Below are 23,771 nucleotides of genomic sequence, written 5' to 3' on the forward strand. Positions count from 1 at the left end.
ATGGAGAGAAAGCTCAGATCTATTCAGGAAGTTATTTCTTTACACGGCTTCATTTCCATGAGTTTCAGCATAGAAATAAACACGCTGACAGTATGTTTAACCACACCTGTCAGGTTACACACCAGAGCACTTGGCATGGCAGCAAGATTGGATACACAAGCTTGACCTCCCTAAAATACATATTTTTAAACTCAAATTTGCAACAGAAAACAAAGCCACATTTTATTTCACCAAAAGCCAGTTCCACACACTGATTCACCTTGTGCAGTGCAGAAGGAAACATCCACCACACCTGCTTGACTGGAGAGAGGGTTGGTGGCTTTTTGGTTTTCTGCAGAAAAGTAGATAAGAAACTTTTGCTAATAGTTTCTTCTTCATCCCCAACAGATGCAAACTTCAGGCAATTAAATTATTAGAATTTTATTTGTTTTAGTAGAAGAACCACTTTGCACTTGCATGTGAAGTTCCTCACAGGTCACCCAGCTTTGATGACAACACATCCAGCATTCACCTAAGACCCAGGAGGATCTCAGTGCACCTAAACCCAACCAACCAGCTGGAGGAACTTCCCCTAAGACCAGGAAGTGTAGGAAGAACAGGTAGATCTGAGTTGGCTTCAGGCCAACAGGAGAGGATGTAGTCAAGCCTGAAGACCGATGGGACACATTTAAAAAGTGTCTGTCTGGACACCGTAAAAAAAAAAAAGAAAAAGCAAATGTTTCAAATGTGAAAAAAATGTTTCAAATATGAAAAAAAATTAAGCAAATGTTTCAAAGGTGAAGCACAAATTTGAAAGAAGAGAGGGCAAAGCAGCAGAGTCCCCTCAGTGCACACACACCTCGCAGGAGGGATGCTGAACAGAGACACCATGGACCTGGCCAGGAAACAAGAGGCTCAAGTGAATAACCACCAGGTTATCAGCAGTGAAGCTGAAGGAGCTAACCAAAGGGCCCTGCCTTTCCCCAGCACTACTTTGTGTTACTCCATGGATGACGAGCCCAAGCCCTGGTCTGAGCAAGGGAGAAGCCGCAGGGCTCAGTGCCACTGTAAAAAAGAGAGAAAGCAAAAGAAGAGAAAGGGAAGGGAAAGGAAAAAGAAAGGAAAAGGAAAGGGAAAAAAAGAAAGGAGAGGGGAGGGGAAATCTTTGAATAAACTTCTATGCTAACGAGTAGATTGTCACTCAGCTAGAACAGGAGCACATGCAAAGGGAAGCAGACTAAAAAAAAGAAGCCTCCTAGCATTTTATAAAACATTTGCTATTGTTCCCTTTGCAGGTGACCTCTGACTCCCTCCGGAGTGACCCACAGTGCTGCTCCTCTTTCTGAGCAGGCACCAAATCCAGTTCATAGGTACTGCTTCCCTAGAGGTCGTCTTGTCCAGTCTTGTCCTATTAAGCCTTATTACATGTTCTTCCCGTCAGCCTCAGACACTGCTTACACTTTTTGTACTTGGTGAGATTCCAAGGAGAAGCATTTCCCTCAGAACATTTTTTTAATGGCTGCAGTTCACAAGATTATGAACAACTGGAGAATTTAAATGCAGGTTTTAAAAGCTAGAAGACGACAGGTCTTGGGTGCTGCCACTTCCAAAGGACTACACCATCAGGTCGTTTGGCTAGCCCAGGCTATGGAGTCGTACCATGCTATGTCAATTTTAGGAGAAGCACCCTTCTGCCTAGGAGCCCGGAAGCACTTTCTAAGAAAGGCTCTAGAAGCCACACGAGCCAGAAGTTTATCTTTTAGCTCTACAGCCAAGTATGTGACAAACTGGTTCTGAAGTAGGTTTGAGCTGAGATGCCCAAAATGCGACCCAAGCAAGGACACTGAGGAAGTGATGCCTGTGAAATCTGAGAGCATCAGGTTCCCACCAACACTCATCACCCTCCTACCAGTTACCAAACTGCAAGACAAAACTGGCACCTAAAGACGGGGGCAGGGCTCACCCATCTTTGATGGACAGTAAGTACGTGCACTTCCTAGGGGGAAAGGCTACAAGAAGGAGATCAATCCCTCATCAGTGTCTTTACTGGGAAACCAAATAAAAGAAAACCTGCAGTTATTATACCTAGGAACAAAAATAAAGCAGTTAAATCTGGAGATCAAGTCAGTCACTTGACCCAAACCTATGCCTCCAATTCACTGCTCTAGACATTTATTTTTTCTAATTTTTCCTTCAGATAAATCATTTGCTCAACACTTAAAAGGAACATCCCTTGGAGGAGAGTTGTTTATGTTTTGGTGAGAAGAAGCTGATTTTCCCTGCATATTGGGAATATTAAATTATTCAGCATCCTAAGTAATGGTTAGGTTAAAAAAAAATTACAAAAGCTGCCATGCAATACAGCATCAAGACTATTTGATAGGCTCAGAAGAATGAGGACTAAAGGCTGCCTGCATAATATTTTTGGAACAGGACAGATTTCTTTGGGCTCTGTACTGTAATTTGTAAACTAACATGCTTGAAAATGAAGCCAGGCGTCATTGTCCGTTAAAGAAAACAAGATGCCTCATACGTACATGGCACAATGGTCTGTTGTCAAAGCTGACAGCTACAGACTGCCACCCAAAAGAAGGGGGTTAATGCATTAATCAGGCAATATATTAAAGCAGATTATTTAGCAGTACTCACAAACCAGTCCACACTAATCAGCATGCATAAATACAGTACTGCACACGTGCTTCAAACAATACAGCTTCCTACAAGCAGCACTTCTGACGAGGTGTATTCATCCTGATTGTAGCTGGCAGCTTTAGATGGATTCTAGTCTACATTAGCGGCTCCACCATTCAGAGCCCAGCTGCATGGAACAAGGAAAGCTGAGCCCAGATAGTTATTACATCTCACACTCAATTCTGCACCTACAAACCCCAGCTTGTGCGAGCTGAGTGGGAGCAGAGACGGCAGATGAGGAGCTAGGACGACACACAGCGGTTAGAGGAGCAGAATGAGCCCAGAACCACTCACTGGGAAGTAAGAGCACCAACAGCTCTAGCTAGGAGCCGGCAGTTGGAGATCTACTGAACTTCTGATCAGTTCTGTTAATACAGAAAATCCAAATTCTCAACACCAACAAAATATTACAACTAGAAAGGAAAAAATGTGGAAATTCGAATTAAAAAACTGGCAGTTCATCCAGACCATGATGCCCAACCTCCCCAAGGGACCCTACCCTGGCAGACCTTTATTCTCTGCAATGCTCAAGCCGTGAACCAGATGCCAGGAGAAGGATATACTGCATGTACACAGGACACACACATCCTTATTGCAGCTGCACAGTTCATGGGAGGAGGGCATCTGGGGACAGGCTGCCATTGCCACAACTGTTGGTTTACTCCATGGTCCACATGCTATGAGTAAAAGCACCCAGAAGAACATGGTTGGCCAGGTAGGTCAGGTAGTCTGACCAGCCTAGGTAGATGAGTTAACAGCTTACCCACAAACTACAGAAAAAATTACCCATTCCAAATCGTACTCCACTTGGTTCCTGATCCCGAGGAATTCCACTGGCCAATAAAGTATTTCAGAAACCTGTTGCTTTGGCAAAATTCTGCTCAAATCATAATCTCTAAATTAAGCAGGAATTGTGCTTGCCATGACCTTATTCTTGCAAGAATCAGCTGCAGCCACCTCTAATGGCATGCGGTTTCTGCTTCTCTGGTTGAAGAGGAATTCAGAGAGGTGACAAACAATGCGGCACTGCCAAAGCAGTTGTGAGCAACGCACCTGATTGCGAAGGGCCTGCTGCGATGGTCGATCCCTATGGACATGGCTGTCTCTTGTTATTGCAGATGTTCCAGAATCTACGTGAACGGATCCCACTGGAGTAGGCTGGAAAACAAGGCATTCCTTAGAATGAAGCCAATGCTGAGTATGCCTCTCTGTCAACACATGCGTGCACAAACTTAACTTGTCAGGCTGGCCAAAACCAGCACACAGGTAGAAGCAGGAAAACATCAAAACACTCCCCAGAGGTACCGACAACAACCAAGGAAAGCTACAGCCAGGGCTATAAAACCCCTGTGATTTGATGGACATGTGATGTGATGCTGGCCACCAGCACCAAGTGTCTTGTATAAAGATTAATTAAGAAGATATAGTTGGGTATCTGTATCAGTGTTGGATCACACCTAATGTGTCTCACATAGGACTATCATAACTGAAAATATAAAGACTTGTTTTCCTCATCTCATTGTCTTGCCACTTTTAAAAATCAGGCTTGCATAGAAACAGGACATGTTAAAATAAAAGCTTCATCTGTTCTATTCTCACTAAAGCCCTAATCCCTGCTCACAACATCAAAATCTCCATAGCAATGACTGCAGTTGTCAGCAATAGCATGCTTATCTTATAAGGTGCTTTTTATCAATTGCTTTTGTAATTAAACAAAAATAAGGAGAAAAATCATGATTCACAAAGGGATGGTGCCTTATGAAGATGAACTGGTTTGGGCACAGTAAATGTTGGTAATGCTAAATATAGTTGGCATGGTAAATCACCAGTAATGGTACCAAGTTTAGTGCTGAAAACATTCGATCTGGCACCAGTGACGATTAATTGAAAGATGCCTTTTCCACTGTGTGTGACTGGTGTGTCATGACTGGCCATTAGCAAGAAGGCTATCAGCAGAACGACACAAAACACAAGTGGCAGGCAGCCAGCGGACGAGCTTTAGACTTTTCTATCAGATTTTCCCATGACACATCTTTTGGCCAAGGTCTTCTTGAGTATAAATGGCTTTTAACAATACAAGCGAAGCAATGAGATCACAATTATGGTCCATCTGGAGCTGCTAAATGGAGCTTGGTTACTCCCACATTTCATTGCCATGTGCTATAAAGAGCTGGTTCAGCCCCTGGAGTAGAGTAAGCCCCTATTCAGAACTCAGCTCAGAACTGGTTTGCTGTTACTATTCACTGAGCATCCATCAGAGCCCTGCCTAGATCTCCTGTACGTCTCAATGAGAATTCGACCACTAAGAGGCTGAAGTATGCTCCTCCTGTTTTAAGAGGGATGTCTTTAGACATTGGTCTCAAATCCTGTGCTAGACTAGAGGAAATTAAGTCTAGTCATATTCATTGCCACAAGTGTGAAAGTCAGGTTTGAATGCCACACCAGGGCAAGGCCAAAGAGGTGGGAAGGGGCCTTCTGTCCCTTAGGGAAGCTTCAAGGCACTGCAAGAACCCCCTGAACAGAACATCAGGACATCTCACTATGTTGAGGCCATGTTAGCTAAGGAACAGAAGTGAAAGATTTGATCCTAAGCTCACTGGCATTAACTGAGATTATCAGGAACAGAGAGCCAGGTAGTGGCGAAGCAGCACCTGGAAGGCAAGGCAAAGGCACTGCATTCTGCAGGGACAACTTACAATTGGCCTGCCAACCCAGTCATAGGCGTAGTCAAAGGTGTAGCCTTTCTTTTCAAACAGCTCTGTGAAGATGGTTCGTAAATAATCATAGTCTGGTCTCTCAAAGAAGTCTAATCGCCGAACATAACGGAGGTACGTGGCCATCTCCTCTGTTGGAAAAGGGGAAAAAAGCAGCAGCGTCAGTTCTGCTCACACATGAGCTCCATCACGTACAAGCTTCTCAGAGGCAATACAAACACTGGAAATATGCCTTTCAATTAACTCCAGTGAGGCTTTCCCATGGCGCTACACTCAAAGTTGGTGCTCAAAGTTGGGCTGAGGGCCAGATCACCAGTGGCATGAGTTGTCCAGGCTCCGCTAAGTTCAGCTGAGCCATGCAGATTGACAGAAGCTGAGGATATCCAACAAGTCTTCAGCCTCAGTGGCCTACTCAACAGTCTTTTATTGCTAGGTAAATCTCACTCAGCTTTCCAGAGCCCTCCTGCCCTGCCCAAAGCCTAATAATAGTCTGCTTTTATTCTGAATCTTCTGAATGAGTTGTTATAAACGAAGGTCTGTGTTTTAGCATTGAGCATCACGCTGTGAGAGAATTGTCTGGGCTGCCAGTGCTATCTCTGGCTTTTCCTATTCAAGTAGCAGTTTTTAGTAATAGTCCACCATGCAAATCAATTCAAACACTTCTCAAGCAAACATGGAAGTCCCACTTCTGCTCCAGAGAGCTGCTGCTCCACCTCAAATCTGAGTTCCGCAGCTACTTTTACTCTATACATTTGTATAAAAACAAATACTAAAATGAACTGCACAATAAATGCCAATGCACTGAACCTGCCAACAGGATGCTCACATGTATGTCTGCTCACACAGATGTTTAAAACAGCCACAGTGATTTCATCTGGGGAAGGAAGCAGGAGATGTTGGTGGGCACCCCTGAGTTCCAGCAACAACTAGGGTCTGGCTGCCCAGAGCACTGTGCTGCCCAGCGTCATTACCTCACTCATAGCCTTGAATATTCAAAACAAGACTTCTAAGGGGAGGCTCCAACATTAATTTACCTGGCACACATAGAAGAGTGTTTGGTGTTAAGCTAATCAACTGCTTTCCTGCATCTGGGTTGTGCTTTGCACGCACAGAGAACTGAGCCGTGGTAACTCATGTCCTGCCCCTTCCCAGCTCTCCTGTGCCTCATGCCTAAGACAAGGTAGGATGTTTGAGCAGAGCTCAGTACAAGGCATGGGTCTGTGTGCTGCAGTACGACCGATAACACCAGCATGGTTTTTGCCTTTAGCTAACAAAAATATTGCTTATTGACACATAACTCTGTAGTATGCAGCTTGCACGTCACATGGAGATAAAAGAGGAAAGAAAGGAGAAGAAAGATAATCTCCTTTCTGCTAGTATCTCTGACAGGTGGAGGACCAACAGGTTTCAGGTGAGCAAGGAATAAAAATAAGTTCTCTCATCTCTCTTCAGCCCAGACCTGCAGGTATGGCCAGCTCTGAGGAAGGAGTGTTGGGGAAAAAGATGAGAACAGCCAACCTGAAGCTGTTCTGTTTGGAACTGTGTGGATTTTGGATACAAATACATCTGCAGAACGAGCATGACCTGAGTGAACAATGATCTCCTTCTAGGCTTGTTGCCCATCACACTGGGAAAGAGCCATGTGACACAACAGCTTCTACAGGAATGGGGCTGATCGTGGGGACCTGGGTTCTCTCGCTGGTGCCAGGATTTCAAAAACCACACCAAAAAACCCACCCTGTGAAGGCCACAGGGTACCTGGGGGGGACTTCAACTCTGTACTCGGAGTTGTACTTGGAGCTTTCCTAGCTCCAAGGTGGACTTCTGTTTAACTGGAGAAAGGGTGTTGGGCTTGTCTAGAAGCACATCTTTAGTAATACTCTCCTTAAAACTGCTATCAGAAGGTGGAATTCAAGGACAGGCACACCATCCCATCTTCTATGTTGGCCACCTGCAGTTTTAACACCTGTGAAACCTTCCATTTGGAACAGAATTTACTCAGTAGATCCAACACGTCACTTGAGAGAGGGGAAATAAGGAGGCCCTCTTTTGGAAGGAAGCCGAGAAGCAAAGCAGGAACATGTGGCACTTGAGCATCGTCCAGCCTCCTTGATGAGAAGAGTTATGCTCATTTTAAGCAACAGCCACAAGCCCTCAGGCCCCGCCAATTTATAGCAGCAGCTCCACTTGTCTGCCAGCTTGAGAAACAACTAAATGAATACACACCATCCAAATACTTTCTGCCAGAGGAGCTCATAATCATCATATTTAACAAGGTATGTTGACCTCCAACTGTGCTCATATGGTCCCATCAGGGCTTTACCTGGAAAGTTCTCACAGAGAACTTCAACTGGAGTGTTTCTCTTTGTGTCCCCAATCTTCTGATACCTCTCTTTTAAGGTGTCAGCCTGTAGCGCACAAAGACAAAACAGTTGTGGAGAAAGAGTTGAACCATGTGATAAACGACATGCTGTATGGGAAGAAAAACAAGGTATTTAATACTGATTCTGGGTGGTATCACAAGATGTTACTTTTAAGTGAACTGCATCCTAGACTACACTAGCAGGAACACTCTCTTACCCTGTTGTAATTCTCGCTATACATTTTACGTGCTATTGGCAAAGAATGACTGAGGACACATTCAAAACACTTTCAGTACTTTTAAGGAAGGACACTTCTCAGTGTCTTACAAGGCTAATTTCTTACCAGCCCAGTCCTGAGGACTGTATAGGGAAGCTTTCATGGGACAAGAAAATAAAGATGCATATACTATGCCTGCACATCAGTCCTAGGCTTAGAGAGAGCCATTGGCAACCTCAACACCTTAATAAACGACTCTAAAAGTAGATAAATTGCAATGGCAATTTGGGCATGCTGGGTTTTTACTGTGTATAATAGAATGCCACCACATAGATAACTAGTTTACATCAGTCACACTTCTCCCAAATCCCATGCTACTCCCATACCACCACTCCTTTCACCCCCAAAGTGTCTATCACTTAGGCAGCGCTGATTAAACAGCTGGTCATCAAGAAAATGAAATAATTTTCAGTCAGATTCCCCACCTAAATCCCTCTTGAAGCAGAGAACTCTGCTCCAGTCAGCACTCTAAGAACAGGTTTTATTGCCTCAATTTCAAAATTTGTCAATTAGACTTGCCAGCAGCACAATTAGCACCATAAGATGTTCTCTCAAGATTTTAGCTCTGTCAACAGACCAAGTGTAAGCTGAGGAAACCTAGCAGAGTGAAGATGCCATATTCTAGATGAAGCTGAAGAGTCTGTGCTTGTTCTGGAACTCAAATAATATAGGATTTCAAGAAGCAGCCAACTAATCTTATCAAGTTCAGCACTGAACTGAGGAAATTTTGTAGCATCTTGTCTAAACCTGGAATTATTTTTGAACAATTTACAGGATTAATTTAAAGCAGATGAGTACAACTAAGCCACAAAAAACACATGTAATGGAATAACACACAATTAAAGAGGTGTGAACTTGAAGTTGGAGAGATTCTGATTTCTTTCAGAATCACTTTCATGCTTGAAAATCCTTCTTTGCTTTTATGAGTTGTCAATGTTTCTGGCACATGTCTGATATGGCTAAGCTGAAATTAACCCTGGACAGATAGCGACAAAGCAGCTTAACAAGATCTATCATGCAAGCCGCTGCCACTGACCATAGCAGCACTCTGCTGAGCAGCTTGCAAGCCCAAAAGCTTATGTCCTTTTTCCAACAGTATTAACAGGTCTAACAGGAGTTATTGTCTTCATTAATAAACCTCCTCCTAACCTGATCACATTCAATCCCTTCATTCACTGCAACTCTAAAGTTGAACACTGTAGCTTAATCATCAGGAAAGTGAGGGAGAAGGGAGGATGAAACTACCAACAGCTTCCAAGTCAGCAAATAACTTACTACTAGTTAATTCAGCTGACGGATGTTAGCTGCAGTTGCTGTAACTCAATTGCTTGCAGCCCTCCACATTGTACATGACATTTCATAAACTTCTAAGCACTGACTGCCCAGTGTCTTTGGAGGGAAGCCAAACTCAATGCTTCTGCCAGAAAAAGTGTTTTTCAAGCTAAAGTCCATCTGTATGTCTAAAACCATCAAACTGCTCCCGTCATAAACACGTTTTGCAGATGCAGCTAGGGGATTGTGTGCCATAGTGGGAATTTCATAAACAACCACTGTGTCTCAGTTGCACTCCAGCTCGGGGCAGCTTCATGACACAGCAAAGCTGCTCCAACAGCTCAACAGTCCCTGTCTCAGTCGCTCATTGGCCCCTGCTGAATCTTCTCTACAGAGTTGTACAATTCAGCCAAGCTAATGGTAACAAGCGGTAGGTAACATATATCTATCTAAAAATCTTTCATGTAGGTAAAGCTAATGCCTTGTCATTAGATATCAAGGACTCAAAGGACAGGACAGCCTTTCTGACTGGATTTTGCAAATATTTCCCCACCAGATTCTCATTTGGGCAGAGACCAGACAAAGTTCCAAAGGGCAAAACCTAAAACTCAAACCTACCTTCAATCCTTGCCAGGGCAGACTGCCTCGGAGGAAATACATAAACATATGGCCAAGGGCTTCCAAGTCGTCTCGACGACTTTGCTCTAGAACAGAAGAGATGATAGATTATTGCTGCAGCTGCGGAAACGGATCTGAGATCTATCAGAATTTCTGCGATAAATTTATCCCAGGGAAGTTCACTCGCTGTCTGAAGCTCGGACCTTGTGCAAAAATACCTAGAACCTGTTACAGAAACTCATAAAATACATAAAGAAAAGATCAGCTAGAAGGCATGAGATAACACAGGACCTGTAAGACATACTGAGCAGCCTTAGGTAGAATGGATAAGGGGTGAAGATATTAATTGCAGAGGAATAAAGCAGTTCCCCAGTTCTCCTCTGGACTGCCAGCACCAATGGTGTGACTGTGATGCAGTGCTGGATTATGTTATTTCCTCTGAACTACACAGGAAGAGGCAGGGGACGCTTGCAACCAGTTACAGGGAACAACTATGTTGCACAGTGCCAACCCTTTCCGAATTGTTTCTGCAGCCCATCACATCAGAGCAGATCAAAAATTGCTCCTTCTAGCACTGCTTTTCCTTCTGAAACACTTGCTGCTGTTGCCATGCAGATGTTATGATTATAAATGGGGGGGGGGGAAAGAAGGGGCCTCAAGCCAAAGGAAAAAGCATCCTTAAAATAATCCACCAAAATGTATTTAAAAAACCCAAGGGATGATACAAGGCAGAACAACAAATCTGGAGGACAACAGCATGGGACTGCCACTGTGCCAGGCTGCATCGTGCAGACTTGGGTTCACTGAGCTTGCAGACCAATTTGATGGAACCTCCTCTCCTCCAAATCTCCACTGTCAGGCAGATAACATTCTCTGAAGCCGCAATCTGGAGCAGATCTAGTCATAGAGCCCACACACCCTGAAAAACTGCACGTGAGCTGTCCCTGATGCTGCATCATCTGCAAGAGGAAAAAAAGGCTGTGCTTTGCCCAGCATGGCTCTCCTTGAAAAGCAGCAGTAAATTTAACCCTCAAAAGATGCTGGGGGTGAGAATGCTCAGCAGAAGGGAACTGAGATGACAGTTCCTGCAGGTTTCCTTGATGCAGATGTAAATAGGAAAAAAGAGGATGTCATGGTTATTTTAGTGCAATGATGCAGATTAATTTCTCAGGAAAATGGTTGAGTGCACTCATCTTTCAATAAAAAAATGCTATCAGACTTCTTTATTTTGTTCAGTCCTGAAACCGACTCCACCTGGGCTGGCCTCACCAGCAAAGCATCAGCCCCACGAAACCCCTCTGGGCAGAGAAGGCCCTGCACAGCTGGTAGCCACCCTTCCCCACCTCAAATACACCCCCCCAGAACTGACTCTTCCCCTGCACAAGCCACAGAATGAACTGCAAAACCTGCACGGAAAAGGGTCCTAAAGAAGGCACGTGGTGTACTTCGAATGCAAGCACACCCACCTGCAGAGCACAACCCCGGCACCAGCAGTTCCCAAGAGTGTTCCCACTGCAGCTTCTCCATCCCTTCCTGACTCTTCACCAGGTTTTCCAAAATTAGAAGTTGGGCTCATCCCTCCTTAACCCCCAAAAAGAGCAAGCTCTCGAGGAGACGTGAAAGCCAGCAACGCCTTGATCTCATAGCTGGGAGGCTACTCAAATAATATTCCATTGTCTTACTGCTCTTATGAGTTTAAGTGAATATAAACATTTAACAAGGGTTTTTGCCTTTCAGCCACAGAAATGTAATTTTCTGGTATGAAAGAAGGCAGTGAGGAGAGGAGACGAAAGCCAGGTTTAAAACCAGTTAAATCATTCATTTTCTCCAACCAATTATTAGGTCAGGGAACACTCAGCTCTAACACCTGAAACTGGAAGGTACCGGTACAGAGCTGTGCTATAAAAATCTGTTTGGTCGCCATTTAGAATGGCAATTACTACCTGCCTACTTGCCTTTTATCAGTGCAGGGCTGCTACTAGTTATTTAGTTCCTAATAAAAATTATAATTACAAGGCTTCCAACATTTCAGCTATCTCAATTCCTCAAAAGGGGAGAAAAACCCAAAAGCGTCACAACTGTAAACAGCACCATGGCATCGAGTGGTTTACTCAAGCTCAAAGGGTGCGAGAGAGTCATAAGCCAAGCTACCATCGGAGGCCTGCAAGACTCAGCATGGCAAGCTCCCACCAACCACACAGACCTTTGCCAAGATGAGTGTTGATAGACATGTATCTCGCCGTTCCAGTTAAGCTCTTGTGTTCCCTGTAAGGTATGTGTTTTTTGGTTTCTGGGTCAATGTACTCCTTCGCCAATCCAAAGTCTATGATGTGAATGACATGCTCTTTCTTATTGCCTTGCCGGCCAATAAGGAAGTTTTCTGGCTTGACATCTCGGTAGATGAGGTTCTTCGAATGCACGTACTCCATTCGAGATATCTGCAAAATGACCAGGCAAAAGTTATTTGTGACCAGACCAGCTACCGCGCTCTCCCGGATAACGAGGCAGAAAGGTTTTGTCAGCCCATCACTGAGTCTCTGCTCGGTGCTATCTCAGATTTCAGTCACTCTACAAGAAAAGCAAAAATAGAGGGAGTGAACCAAGGCAAAAGTTACAATCGGAGCTCGGTCCCATCCTCTGAAGCAGAGTAGGAAGAGGAATTTGTCATCCCCTCCTTTCCCTGGCTACTGTGTTGTGCTCCCTGAGTTTATCCCAACAGAAACTGCAATGTCTGTTTCTGAAACATTACCAATGGGACACAGCTCTTGGAAGGATGCCACAGGGAATCGTAGCAGCCTTTTTGTACTGATTTTAAACATACTAAACTGGTTACCAGGAGATCTTCCCTTGCCCACAGCCTTCCCTTGTTGCTCTGTGTCTCACCACCTTCCTCCCTCGACCCATATGTTCTCTGAGACACTGCAGATTCTTCATGGAGGGGGATTTTTCGGCAGGCGGAAGCCTCATGATTGTCAAAGCTAATGAAAATTAAGAATTAATCTCAGCAGCTGTCAACTGGAAACAGCTGGAATATTTTTCAGCTTTTGACTAACTTTGTTCTGGCAGTGTGACTGAGAAGGGAAAGTGAAAGGGCAGGAACCCCGCTTCCAACGTGATGCAGGGTCATTTCCCTTCTAACAACGCACCTTATTCAGATGCTCATTATTAATATTGCTTTTGAAACTAAATATATGGCAGATGAAGTTCAAATAGGCCAGCAAGCAGTTCTCCTTTGGGTACCTAACTTGATGATTCCAATTGGAAATAATTCACAACTTCATTTAATTTGTTACCCTTTAGTTTCTTTTTTAGGTTTTAAACGAAAACATGAATTTCCACTTACGGCTGTCTAGGTTCATGGCTGCCCTGCACACATGGTGGCTTTGTTAAGCAAGACGCTTCTTTGGAAAGGCTGTCTGCCCATCTGCAGGCCTGTGACACTACAAAACCACTGCAAAGCTCTCGCTCACTACAAATTTTGCACTAACGAGCGTCAGTCCGCAGAGGTCACTGCCGCACTGTTGCAGTGGACCTCACAGCATGATTCTATCAGATTCAATGAAGATGAGAGCCACCAGCTGGTCACACCCACCAGGGAGCTCCCTGTGAGGAATCACTGGTTCCTGAGCAGTTCTGCACAGGGTCAATACTGGCAGGACCTCCTGCTTGGGGCTCCAGATCACCAAGCCAGCTGATCCCTCTGCTAAGCAGCTGCCCAGGCAGCAGTAAGCCCACGTTGGCCCCTCCAACTGACCCGCTCACCTCAACCACGAGGGCCATTGGGCTGATAGACCCCAAATGCTCTTTGGTTTCTCCCTCTGAATCCAGACACATCCTCAGCTGGCAAACCCAGATCTCTCTTTTTCTTTACAGATCTTGCATCCGCACCTGGCTGAAAGCTCCACACACATGTGATCAACCCATCCTGCTCTCCGAGGTTCATTAGATACCTTATTTTTAAGGAAAACCTGCTGCATTTCCACCACTTGGAAAGAAGTAACAGGCAGGAGGGGGCAGTGCTCCTTATAAAGTAAAAAACGCTGCACAGGGAAGGCAGGAAACAGGAAAAAATTGACTACAGGTGAATCAGTCTTAAAAAATAGGACTTGCTCAAAGGCTCTTCAGAGACGGTAACAGCACGTGTTACCGTTCCCCTCCCCTCTAAGTAGTGATTTATCTCAATGTGCTAAGAAAATGGGTTTCACAACGAACAACCATTATTTCTAATCAATTATAGGATGATGAAGAACAGACCAGATGCTCTGCACTTCAGCCATTCTTCACACTTTGAATCACCTACAGGACACGGCAGCAGATTGGAAGACAAAAAGGTATGTCTGGAGGCAATTCAAATTAAGATGCAACCCTTAAAACTAGAACAAAGCATTTCCTCACCTCCCCATACATAATGAGCTTCCAAACAGAGCCTGACTGGCTCATTTGATTTGTCTCTGCTACTAAAGAAGCTCAGTTGTGGAAATGGCCAACAGCAATTACACAACCTGAAAAAAGCATGGGTTTTTTGTTCCTTAAAACCTCACAGCAAGTCACATTGGCCAGGACAACAACCTGGACAGCTGAGACATCAGCTGAACCAATAGACTCCAGCAGTACTTGAAGGTTTACCTGCTTCTTTTGCTTCCACTGCACACAGAGATGCTGTCAGGTCTTTCATATTCCTTTTTTTTTTACTTCCACCTGCCTAGATGCTTCATGATGTGCTGCCAGAAAGCTGTGTGCAGCCACCGATGGCTGAAAGACACTCTCCAAGTCAGAAAGATGTTTTCTGGAGTAGCCTCCATGCTTTATTCACCCTGACAAGACACACAATCTGCTTGTGGCTGCTAGTGAGGAGGAAGCAGTGACTATCTGCACTGCATTGCCCTTCCAGGCTTGCTGCCTGAGAAGAAATGAGCAGTGCTGGTGCAGCGCGACCTCGGCCTGACTCAGACCCATTGCAGAGCTGAAGAGGAGGAGGAGTGGAGCTCCCACTCCAGACATACACTGGATGCAAAGACACGGTGCCCACTCCTTTTGTGTTTGAACTACAGGCTCTAATGTCTGTGTGATAATTCTTCTACGGACAGAGAAACCACTGCAAGGAGCTGGGACTAACTCTTGGAATTGCTTTTATACTGGAAAAACAGTGACTGCAAAGCAGTGTTAACATCTGTTCTGTGATTTTAACAGTAATAAGGACAGACTATGGCATTTTATCATAGGGCACAGTAATGCTAGGGGTAGATGAGAGACTCTGCTTGTGGATTAAAGCAGGATTTCCATGGCCACAGCATGCTGAGTCCATCTTTGGAGCCACAAATCTCCATTTCAGATGTTGGAGAAACCCCTGGGAAGGAAAGCATCCCCTGGCAAACAGCAGGACCCCTGTGCTGCAGCTGAGAAATAGGAGGATATTTGTGACATTTAATCAGATGCCAAAGAAATCCATGCTTTTATTTTCCTTTCTCCTGTCAAGGAAGCGAGTGGAACAAACCCTCTTTTCCCAAAAAGGCAAGTCTTGAAGATCCGATCTTGCTGGCAATCCCACCTCTAGGCCCTCCTGATAAATCGGAGCCCTTCTTCCACACATCACCTGCTTAAATATAGATAAGATCAGCAGAGATTAAAAATTTTTCCTGGTTAAAGACTCTTTTGGTGTCTCCTATGCAGGATGATTTTGATGGTCGCAAGTAAAAAACTTCACCATGACTTGGTCCAGATCACAGCCAGAAGTATTTGCACAGCGCCTGGCACAACAGGCCTCATCTCTGACAGAAAGCACTTAAAGCAAGGGTGAAAATAAAATTTACTCCTGACAAAACTGAGTTGTCAACGAGCATTGCACATATTGGACCTGGCCAAGAATGGAAAATTGAAGTCAGAATACAAAACATTCTCCCCCAGCCCCAACAACAAGTCAGCTCCGCAAAGCCCTGAGATGACTTCTGATTTATGGGCTTTAGGGACCTATGTCGGTGAACATGTTTTTAATTGCCAAGCTTTGCTTCGTTCAGGAATGTCAATAACTTGATCTATTCAGCTGCACGCAGAGGATGAAGGAAGCTGTTCCAGTTTGATGCCTTTGGCAGAGCAACATGAAGCACCGGAGACACATGAGTTACAGCAGTAACGGAGCTGGAAAACTTCCACTGGGGAAGGAAAACAGAGGACTCCTTCAATGCAGGTTTTCTCCAAGAGGTATGAAATGGTGCATTAGACCAAGAGCATTTCTGATTTGACTCAAGCTGTGCTTGATAAGCTGCTGCCACAGCTCTGAACAAAATGCACGCTCACCAGAAGACCATGTGAGCCTAGTGAAACCTGAGGGCTGCATGGCTCATCCCCCTGCCAAAGCAGACCTTCCTACTCTGTCATCTCATCTGAAAAGATTCCAAAGCAGGTTCTCCTTGAAGACTCATTATTGTCCAGTCTCTATCTCCCTCAGCTAGGACAGTCTTCTTGATGTAAAACCGCATTTAGATTCTCCCATAATCACAAATGACACTCCTTAAAACAATGATGATATATTTGTTTCTCCTAAAGGGCTTTTCTTTCTTCTAACATCTGTAGAGTGAAAGGATCCACCCCAGTCCTGAGATGCTGCTACCTGTCAAGCTAAGTAAGCATGGATGCTTATTAAAAAACATCTTTCAGGGATGCCTCTGGTTAAAAATTGACAACTGGACACAAAAAAAAGCAGATCAAATGCCACCACACCACATCCAAAGTTCCTGCCTTGGCATGTAGCACACATGTAGATGTGTCAGAGATGTGCTGCAGCAGCAGTCAGGCTTAAGGAGGAAAAGGGGGGTGAAGGCACCTAAACAGGACCTTGAAAGCAGCAGCTGGCTGCTGTCGGGCTGAGCCTCAGCAGTCATGGGCAAAGAACCACACAAAGAGCAGAGAAGGGACTGGATGCTCCTAAAGACATGGAGATCATTACATGCGAGTGAGGGGAGAAAGATCTAGGGGACAAATGGGTGGACACTTAACATCCCACTAGCTCAGGGCACCCTGGCTGTCAGCCTTGCTTCTCCAGCTGCCAAAACATCTATGGCAGACATTTCCTTCCTTCCCCTCCAGAGAGGATCATACCCAAAGCAGGAGAGGCAACGCAAAGGTGACTCCCAGCATCAGGGTCACCTCCTGGGAGCTCCCTGAGCTCCATGCTGCAGAGGGGCCTTCCAGACAAGTAGTACTGCTTTACCTTTGGGTGGTCTTCTGGGCTTAAAAAAATAAAATTTGATGACATTTTGGTGAGAACTGGACCAGAGTAGCAGTTTTCTGCAATGTGCCAAGTTGTCCCTTGCGCCCTATATCAGGGCAGGGTGCTCCTCTCTGCTGTCTGGGTGGTACCAGGCCATTCACATTTTTGGAAGTCTCCCTGGATATTAGGCTTTGTTAACAGGCACGTCAAGCATATCAGGAGAGAAACACTGCTTGTGCAACCCACTGGATTCTGGCAGTGAAGTTGTCTGTCTCCTCAGGCCTGCGGTTGGAATTACAGCAGCTTAAGCAGGCTTGGCTGGTCAAAAGCAAGAGCAAAACATAATTTATGGGGGTGAATCCACTGAATTTGACAGTCCAACTTGCCTTCGCTGATGTGCCTCTCACACTGGAGCATAACAAGTGACTGCAATGATTTAGCGTACAATCTAAGATAAATCCAAAACAATTTCCCCCAAAGTCTTGTGGCTGGAGCAAAGGGTTTTCATTCCAGTTGAGCACTATGTGCCAGCCCCTTCAGAAAATACATCTCTGAGGGCCAGGTAAGCCCTTCTCCCAGGAAACCCCCCAGGGAAGGAGATGGGGCACAACTGAAGACGCTAAATCTGCCTCCTTAAGTGCATATGCTCCAAGTAGGTAACTCATGTAATCTTCCTGAGAAGACTGGAAAGGTCCTAAAACATCTCCCCATGGAAGAAGGAGCAGCACTGATGTCTGGAGAACATCAACCCCTCTATTTGTGACTGATTTTGGTGTCCCCCTGAATCACCCTAAGCATCTGGTTTTTCAAACTGGTACCAGTGTCCAGATGAGTTGGCAGGTCGGTTGAGGTCACAAGATCAGCAGATAATGCCAGTGAAGATCTTCCAAGTACAGAGCTAATCTGCAGCCCTAGGGCTTGGCGAAAGGCAGACAGACAATGCTGTGACAATCTTGAGTTCCACTGATGAAAGAACACTTAAACCCAACAAAGCTAGATTGCTCAGCCTTAGGAGGACGACTTCATGGACCCAATACCAGGCAGGCACTGTTCAAACTTCTGTATCTGTGACCTCAATTTTCCAGATTCTGCTGTGGCAAACTTCAGTTTATTTAGAAAGGATTGTGTCCCTCGCTCCATTACCATCTTCTCTTTCCTTCAACAATTCTGTTCACAAATATATTAACATGAATACAAAATCCCACCTCTGCTGTGTCACCTGGGTATCTGCAGACCACAGGTTGAAAAATAGAAAGCCAAAATAAAATCATAACTGCTTGGCCCTACTGACTCATGGAAGTTCACTCACCAAGTTTAGTACATTTTGTTTTCACATTGTCCACTTTTAACGTAAATACAAATCCAAGCTACCACTTTCAGCTTGGTTTCCTTTCCTTTTGAGGCAAATTAGGGGCTCTGTGATGCTGCCCATAGATCTATTATTTTCCAGCTGTTAGTCATTTAAACCCATTGGCCAATTTTGACCAAATTTGACCAAGGCAGAGACCTTGAATGCTGGTATTTTGGCTAAGGATAGCCCAGCTCCCATCATTCTGAGAGGTTTCAGTCTATTAGTGGCGTGGTAGCACCAAACCAGTAAAACTGGCAGGACTGTGGGAGTGTGCTGTGCTCCCTGTGTCCCAGGGAGCAAGTAAGAAATGAGATGTTCTGGGGGATGTTGAAACAGGGAGGGAGCTGGGGTAGACACTGGGCCAGGGGCATGTAGGGGACACAGGACGCAGGTCCATAGGAATCTAGCTTCACTGGTTCTGCTACGCAAGGAGCAAGTTTACTCATAAGCATAATTTAACCTTCCCTTCACAAGAAAAAGTTTTTCTCAAACCTGAGCAGCTTTCTTTTATAAGAAAAATGGAGAGAGACTTTTTACCAAGACCTGTAGGGACAGGACAAGGGGCAATGCTTTTAAACTGAAAGAGGACAGGTTAAGGTTGGACATAAGGAAGAAATTCTTCAGGATGAGGGTGATAAGACACTTGAAGAGATTGCCCAGAGAAGTTGTGGATGCCCTGTGACTGGAAATGTTCAAGGTCAGGTTGGACGGGGCTTTGAGCAACCTGATCTAGTGAAAGATCAGATCGAGTGAGATACCAACTGTATGAAGTTTTGCAAGGGCAAGGGCTGGATTTTACACCTGAGGCACGGGAACCCTGGATATACATACACACTGGGGAATGAGCGGCTGGAGAGCAGCTCCCCGGAGAGTGACCTGGGGATTCTGGTTGATGGCAAGTTGACCATGAGCCAGCAGTGCCCCTTGGCAGCCAAGAGGGCCCACTGCATCCTGGGGTGCATCAAGCCCTGCATTGCAGCCGGTCGAGGGAGGTGACTGTCCCGCTCTACTCTGCGCTGGTTCAGCCTCACCTCAAGTACTGTGTGCGGTTTTGGGCACCACAGTATATTAAGGATATAAAGCTGCTAGAGAGTGTCCAGAGGAGGGCCATAAAGTTGGTGAAGGGTTTAGAGGAGAAACCATACGAGGAGCGGCTGAAGTCCCTTGGTTTGTTCAGCCTGGAAAAGAGGAGGCTGAGAGGAGACCTCACTGGGGTCTACAGCTTTCTCATAAGGGGAGGAGGAGGAAAAGGTGCTGATCTCTTCTCTCTGGTGACCAATGACAGGACCTGAGGGAACGGCAGGAAGATGTGCCAGGGGAGGCTTAGGTTGGACTTTAGGAAAAGGTTCTTCACCCAGAGGGTGGTGGAGCACTGGAACAGGTTCCCCAGGGATATTCAAGCCTGATGATATTCAAGAAGCATTTGGACAACACCCTAAGAGACATGGTGTGAATTTTGGGGTTGTCCTGTGCAGGGAAAGGAGGTGGACTTGATGATCCTTGCGGGTCCCTTCCAACTCAGGACATTCTATGGTTCTATGAAAGATGACCCTGGCCATGGCAGGGGGATTGGATTGGATCTTTAAAGGTCCCTGACAACCCAAACCATTCTGTTATTCTACAGTGGAAGGAGATTCTCTCTCTAACCAACAAATATACCTGAATCTCGCTCTGTATCAACCCCATCCTTCAGCTAACCCAAGACTGACATAAACACGAGTTGGCATCCTGAAGGCTGCTGGGCAGACCCCTGCCCACTGTTACTCACCAGTTGGATGGCTATCATTAATACCGTCTTCAAAGTGAATGTCCTATCACAGAGGTCAAATAAGTCTTCCAAGCTAGGACCAAGCAGCTCTAGTACCATGGCGTTGTACTTTCCACATGGTCCGAAGTAATACACCTGGGGAAGCCCTTCAGCTGGAAGAATATGAAAAGAATTGAAATCAGTCAATGGGACAATGTTAATACCTTTCCTCCTGACTGTAAATCTTTTCCTGGGCAGAGCCTTTATTTTTACCTCTTGAGCGTCCTTTCTGTTTGGTCCTGATCAGCAAGCAAATAAATTTCAGCATGTGCTGTGAATAAACTGAAGGCCAAATCAGTGCAGGCTTTGCTCAGCTACCGCCTTGAACAGACAAATGGATTTCAAAGCAATAACACAACCACATGAAAGCATCTAGCTTTGGCAGCTTAAATGCTTGGACTTACGGAACAGGACATGGAGTTCCCTACGTTGCAGTAAACACCAGGCAGACTACAACCCCAAAATGGGCTGGCACTCATCTGAGCAGTTAGGGAGATGATAGCCCTTGCAGAAAATGAGGCATGTCCAAAAAAGGGCTGGTTTTTCAACCAAGTTAATACATAGCTGCTGTTTTTCAGCACAACCTTACACAAAGTTTACTGTTATTATTCTCACAAGAAAGGAAAAAAAAGTTTTCCTTTAAAAAATAGCAAAGATACAAATTTTGACCCATCGCCATGTAAAAATAAGCAATCATAGTCATAAAGCATATGTGCAAACCATTTTGCCGTAAGTAGCACACAAAACTCTCGACACCCAACTGGTAGGAGTCAGAGCCTACCCTTCCCACCTAACAGCTCAGCAACAGATTTCTCAGCAAGAGTACACAATATTTGTACTCAGCTGACAGTAGCTTTTTGTGTGGATTAGCTTTCTGAAAGACACCAGAAGAAAAAGGAAAAAACCAGCCTCGGTGCTTGAACACTCGCTGAGCTGCACTGAGCTCCTTGAATTACCTTCTAGTCAAAAAGAAAAATCAGACCAGCCCATACGGAGGGAGTTCAGCACAGGGCTCACTGCAAATTTTTCTAATCAGCATCTAGCACAGGTGCTAGCTGTGTAACACTTCTTAAAAAAAATATATTTCCAGTCTACATCTCATAAGCAGTTCCAAAATGCACTGGAAGTGTTTTTGTTTTGAAATATGGGGTTTTGTCCTATGTCAAAACAACACCTTTGCTTGAATACTCGAAGGTATGATGTCCTGCTATTGAGTGTAAAGGCCCAGTATGGGGAGCACTACTATATACATGGTCTGTTTTCACAAAGTCACACAGAAGTCCATAAATAATATAGCATGGGTCCTCAAAGGACAATGATTGTAAGTTTTACGGCATGTTTTAAGTAAGTGCATATACACACCTGTATTTACACAAGACATCAATATTAAAGGTGGCAAAGGAACCTCACTAATTGTCAGACACCAGAATTAAATTGCATGTGTAACTGCACACTTTTGTATCTGCTCTGTGGCGTGCTCAGGCAGCCTAGCCCAGCACAGGTCGAGGCAGTAAAATAGGGAAACACTAAGGGTGGAGTGTGTCAGCAACATAAGTTTAAGTCCTGCTACAGATTTAGGAAAGCCTCGTTAATCTGCCCAATGGCACTCATCAATTTGCCAACAACACAATGAATGCGGCAGTGAGATTACTAAAGCTTAAATATTACAAACTTATGCTGCCATGTATTACTCAAAAAGAACAAAATGCAGCTTGACAAAGATTACCATAGAATGGTTTTAATCTCATTAACTCACATGCTTGGGGAATCATGTTAGGTATCAGTCATCAGGACGCATTAATGACATTTTACAGAGTATTGCAGGAATTCCCAGTCTAACTGGAGTTCTACGTCCTATGTAAAATATCACCATGTACCAGTACTTAAGGGGTAGCTACGAAGAAGATGGAGACTCCACTTTTACACAGAATCACATGGAGAGGGCAAGGGGGAATGGACACAAGTTACTCTTGGGGAGATTCTGATTGGACACCAGAGGAAAATTCTTCACAGTGAGGGCAGTCAACCATTGGAATAATCTCCCCAGGGGAGTGGTTGGCTCGGCCACGTTGGACACCCTCAAAAGTCGTCTGGACAGGGTGCTGGGCCATCTTGTTTAGACTCTGCTCTTCCTAGAAAGGTTGGACTAGATGATCCCTGAGGTCCCTTTCAACCTGTGATTCTGTGATTTACCCAACCTGGTCTTGGGAGGCTACTGCTCCTAAGAGAGATTCATGTTTTAGGAAGCATTAACAGCAATTAAGTCCCCTAAGAAAACAGGACATTTTAATGCAGAAGCAATTCAGAAAGCTGAACAATGATGGGATCTGATCCAGGCAACTCCAAAACATTTTCAAATATCCCCAAACCAACATGAACGATAATTTAATGCCATCAGCTTAGTGCTGAAGGCTTGAAAAACTGCAATAGCTCTTGAAGTAACTCATGGTGAGCCGCTGAGTTTTCAGTAAAATCCGATGAGGACTTACCTATGTTACCTCTTATATCAAGATCATCATCTCTACTTTTTAAAGAGTAATAGTAGAGAATAATAGAAGAGAATAACATAATATTCTATGGAAAGTTTAAAACTGAGACCATTATAAATTCAAGACGTATATATACAGTGAGTAGTTCTAGCACAATTTCTGCAGCAGGATGACAGTTCTGAAAAGTACAAATCAGGAAGGAAACCGCTTGGATTAGGAGTGTGCTAATTAAGGTATATGGGAGAATAAAACTGCAGAAAGGCTCTTAAGGAAGATGAAGAGTCCCATTCCCAGAGCAAGGGGAAAGGAGTAAATTTACAGCCTCACTTGGTAAAGAGAGAGCATTGCAATTAAAATTAATTTCCTACTGGACATATGAACCAGGAAGATAAAGAGCAGGAAGACTCAAAAGATGGGGATTTAAGGTAGGAAAGGAAGCAACACAACTGTTTAGTGCTTTCTGGGGTCCTAACGCTTGGAGTTAGCTTTACCCACTCAAAGCCTTATGAGCCAAGAGTACCCAATGAGCTTGGAGTACCACTCTCAGCTATAAGGCTATAAGGCTCTGCTCTAGGTAGGAGCTCCTGCAAGGTGAAGCTGTAGCGAAGAACATTTAAAAAAGCATCCTAAGTGCCAGCCTATGGAAGACTATTAATTTCAAGCATATTTTTAGGGTTCGATTTTTCTCTGAGCTGTAATGCTGCCAGCTCTGCAGTCAAGGCTTACCTCTTGACTTTGCCAGAATAAAAATGCTGTAACAAATATCTAGTTTTCAGACCCAGGCTGCATCACTCGCACATCCTAGACCCAAAGGAGCATCGCTGACAAGCCCTTCAGAGCCTCTCAGACCAAGCCAGGGCTCCTCAGCTCCATACTGGTTATTGAAATAAAGTTATGGGGGCAAAGGATAACACACCCTTAGCTCACTCAAACACAAGCCAACACTTAGCATCATCATTTAGGAGGCATGGTACTGTTGGGTTGACAGTTGAACTTGACGTTG

The 23,771-nt window shown here is 44.7% G+C and overlaps 1 protein-coding gene across 2 annotated transcripts in view; it reads right to left on the bottom strand.

Moving 5' to 3' along the window:
- CSNK1G1 (casein kinase 1 gamma 1) overlaps positions 1-23,771 on the bottom strand; it is a 65,752-nt gene that overhangs the window by 12,232 nt on the left and 29,749 nt on the right. Inside the window, exons 4-10 of one of the 2 annotated variants that reach the window (XM_064456937.1) lie at positions 20,241-20,392; positions 12,118-12,352; positions 9,915-10,000; positions 7,708-7,792; positions 5,367-5,515; positions 3,724-3,828; positions 260-331 (exon numbers count right to left, since the gene is read on the bottom strand). In XM_064456937.1, coding sequence (XP_064313007.1) covers positions 260-331; positions 3,724-3,828; positions 5,367-5,515; positions 7,708-7,792; positions 9,915-10,000; positions 12,118-12,352; positions 20,241-20,392 — 884 coding nt within the window. The remainder of the gene's footprint in view (positions 1-259; positions 332-3,723; positions 3,829-5,366; positions 5,516-7,707; positions 7,793-9,914; positions 10,001-12,117; positions 12,353-20,240; positions 20,393-23,771) is intronic. The other variant, XM_064456938.1, reaches the window with a different exon arrangement.

This window comes from Phalacrocorax carbo, chromosome 7 (genome assembly GCF_963921805.1).
Source record: "Phalacrocorax carbo chromosome 7, bPhaCar2.1, whole genome shotgun sequence".
Classification (NCBI taxonomy): Eukaryota; Metazoa; Chordata; class Aves; order Suliformes; family Phalacrocoracidae; genus Phalacrocorax; species Phalacrocorax carbo.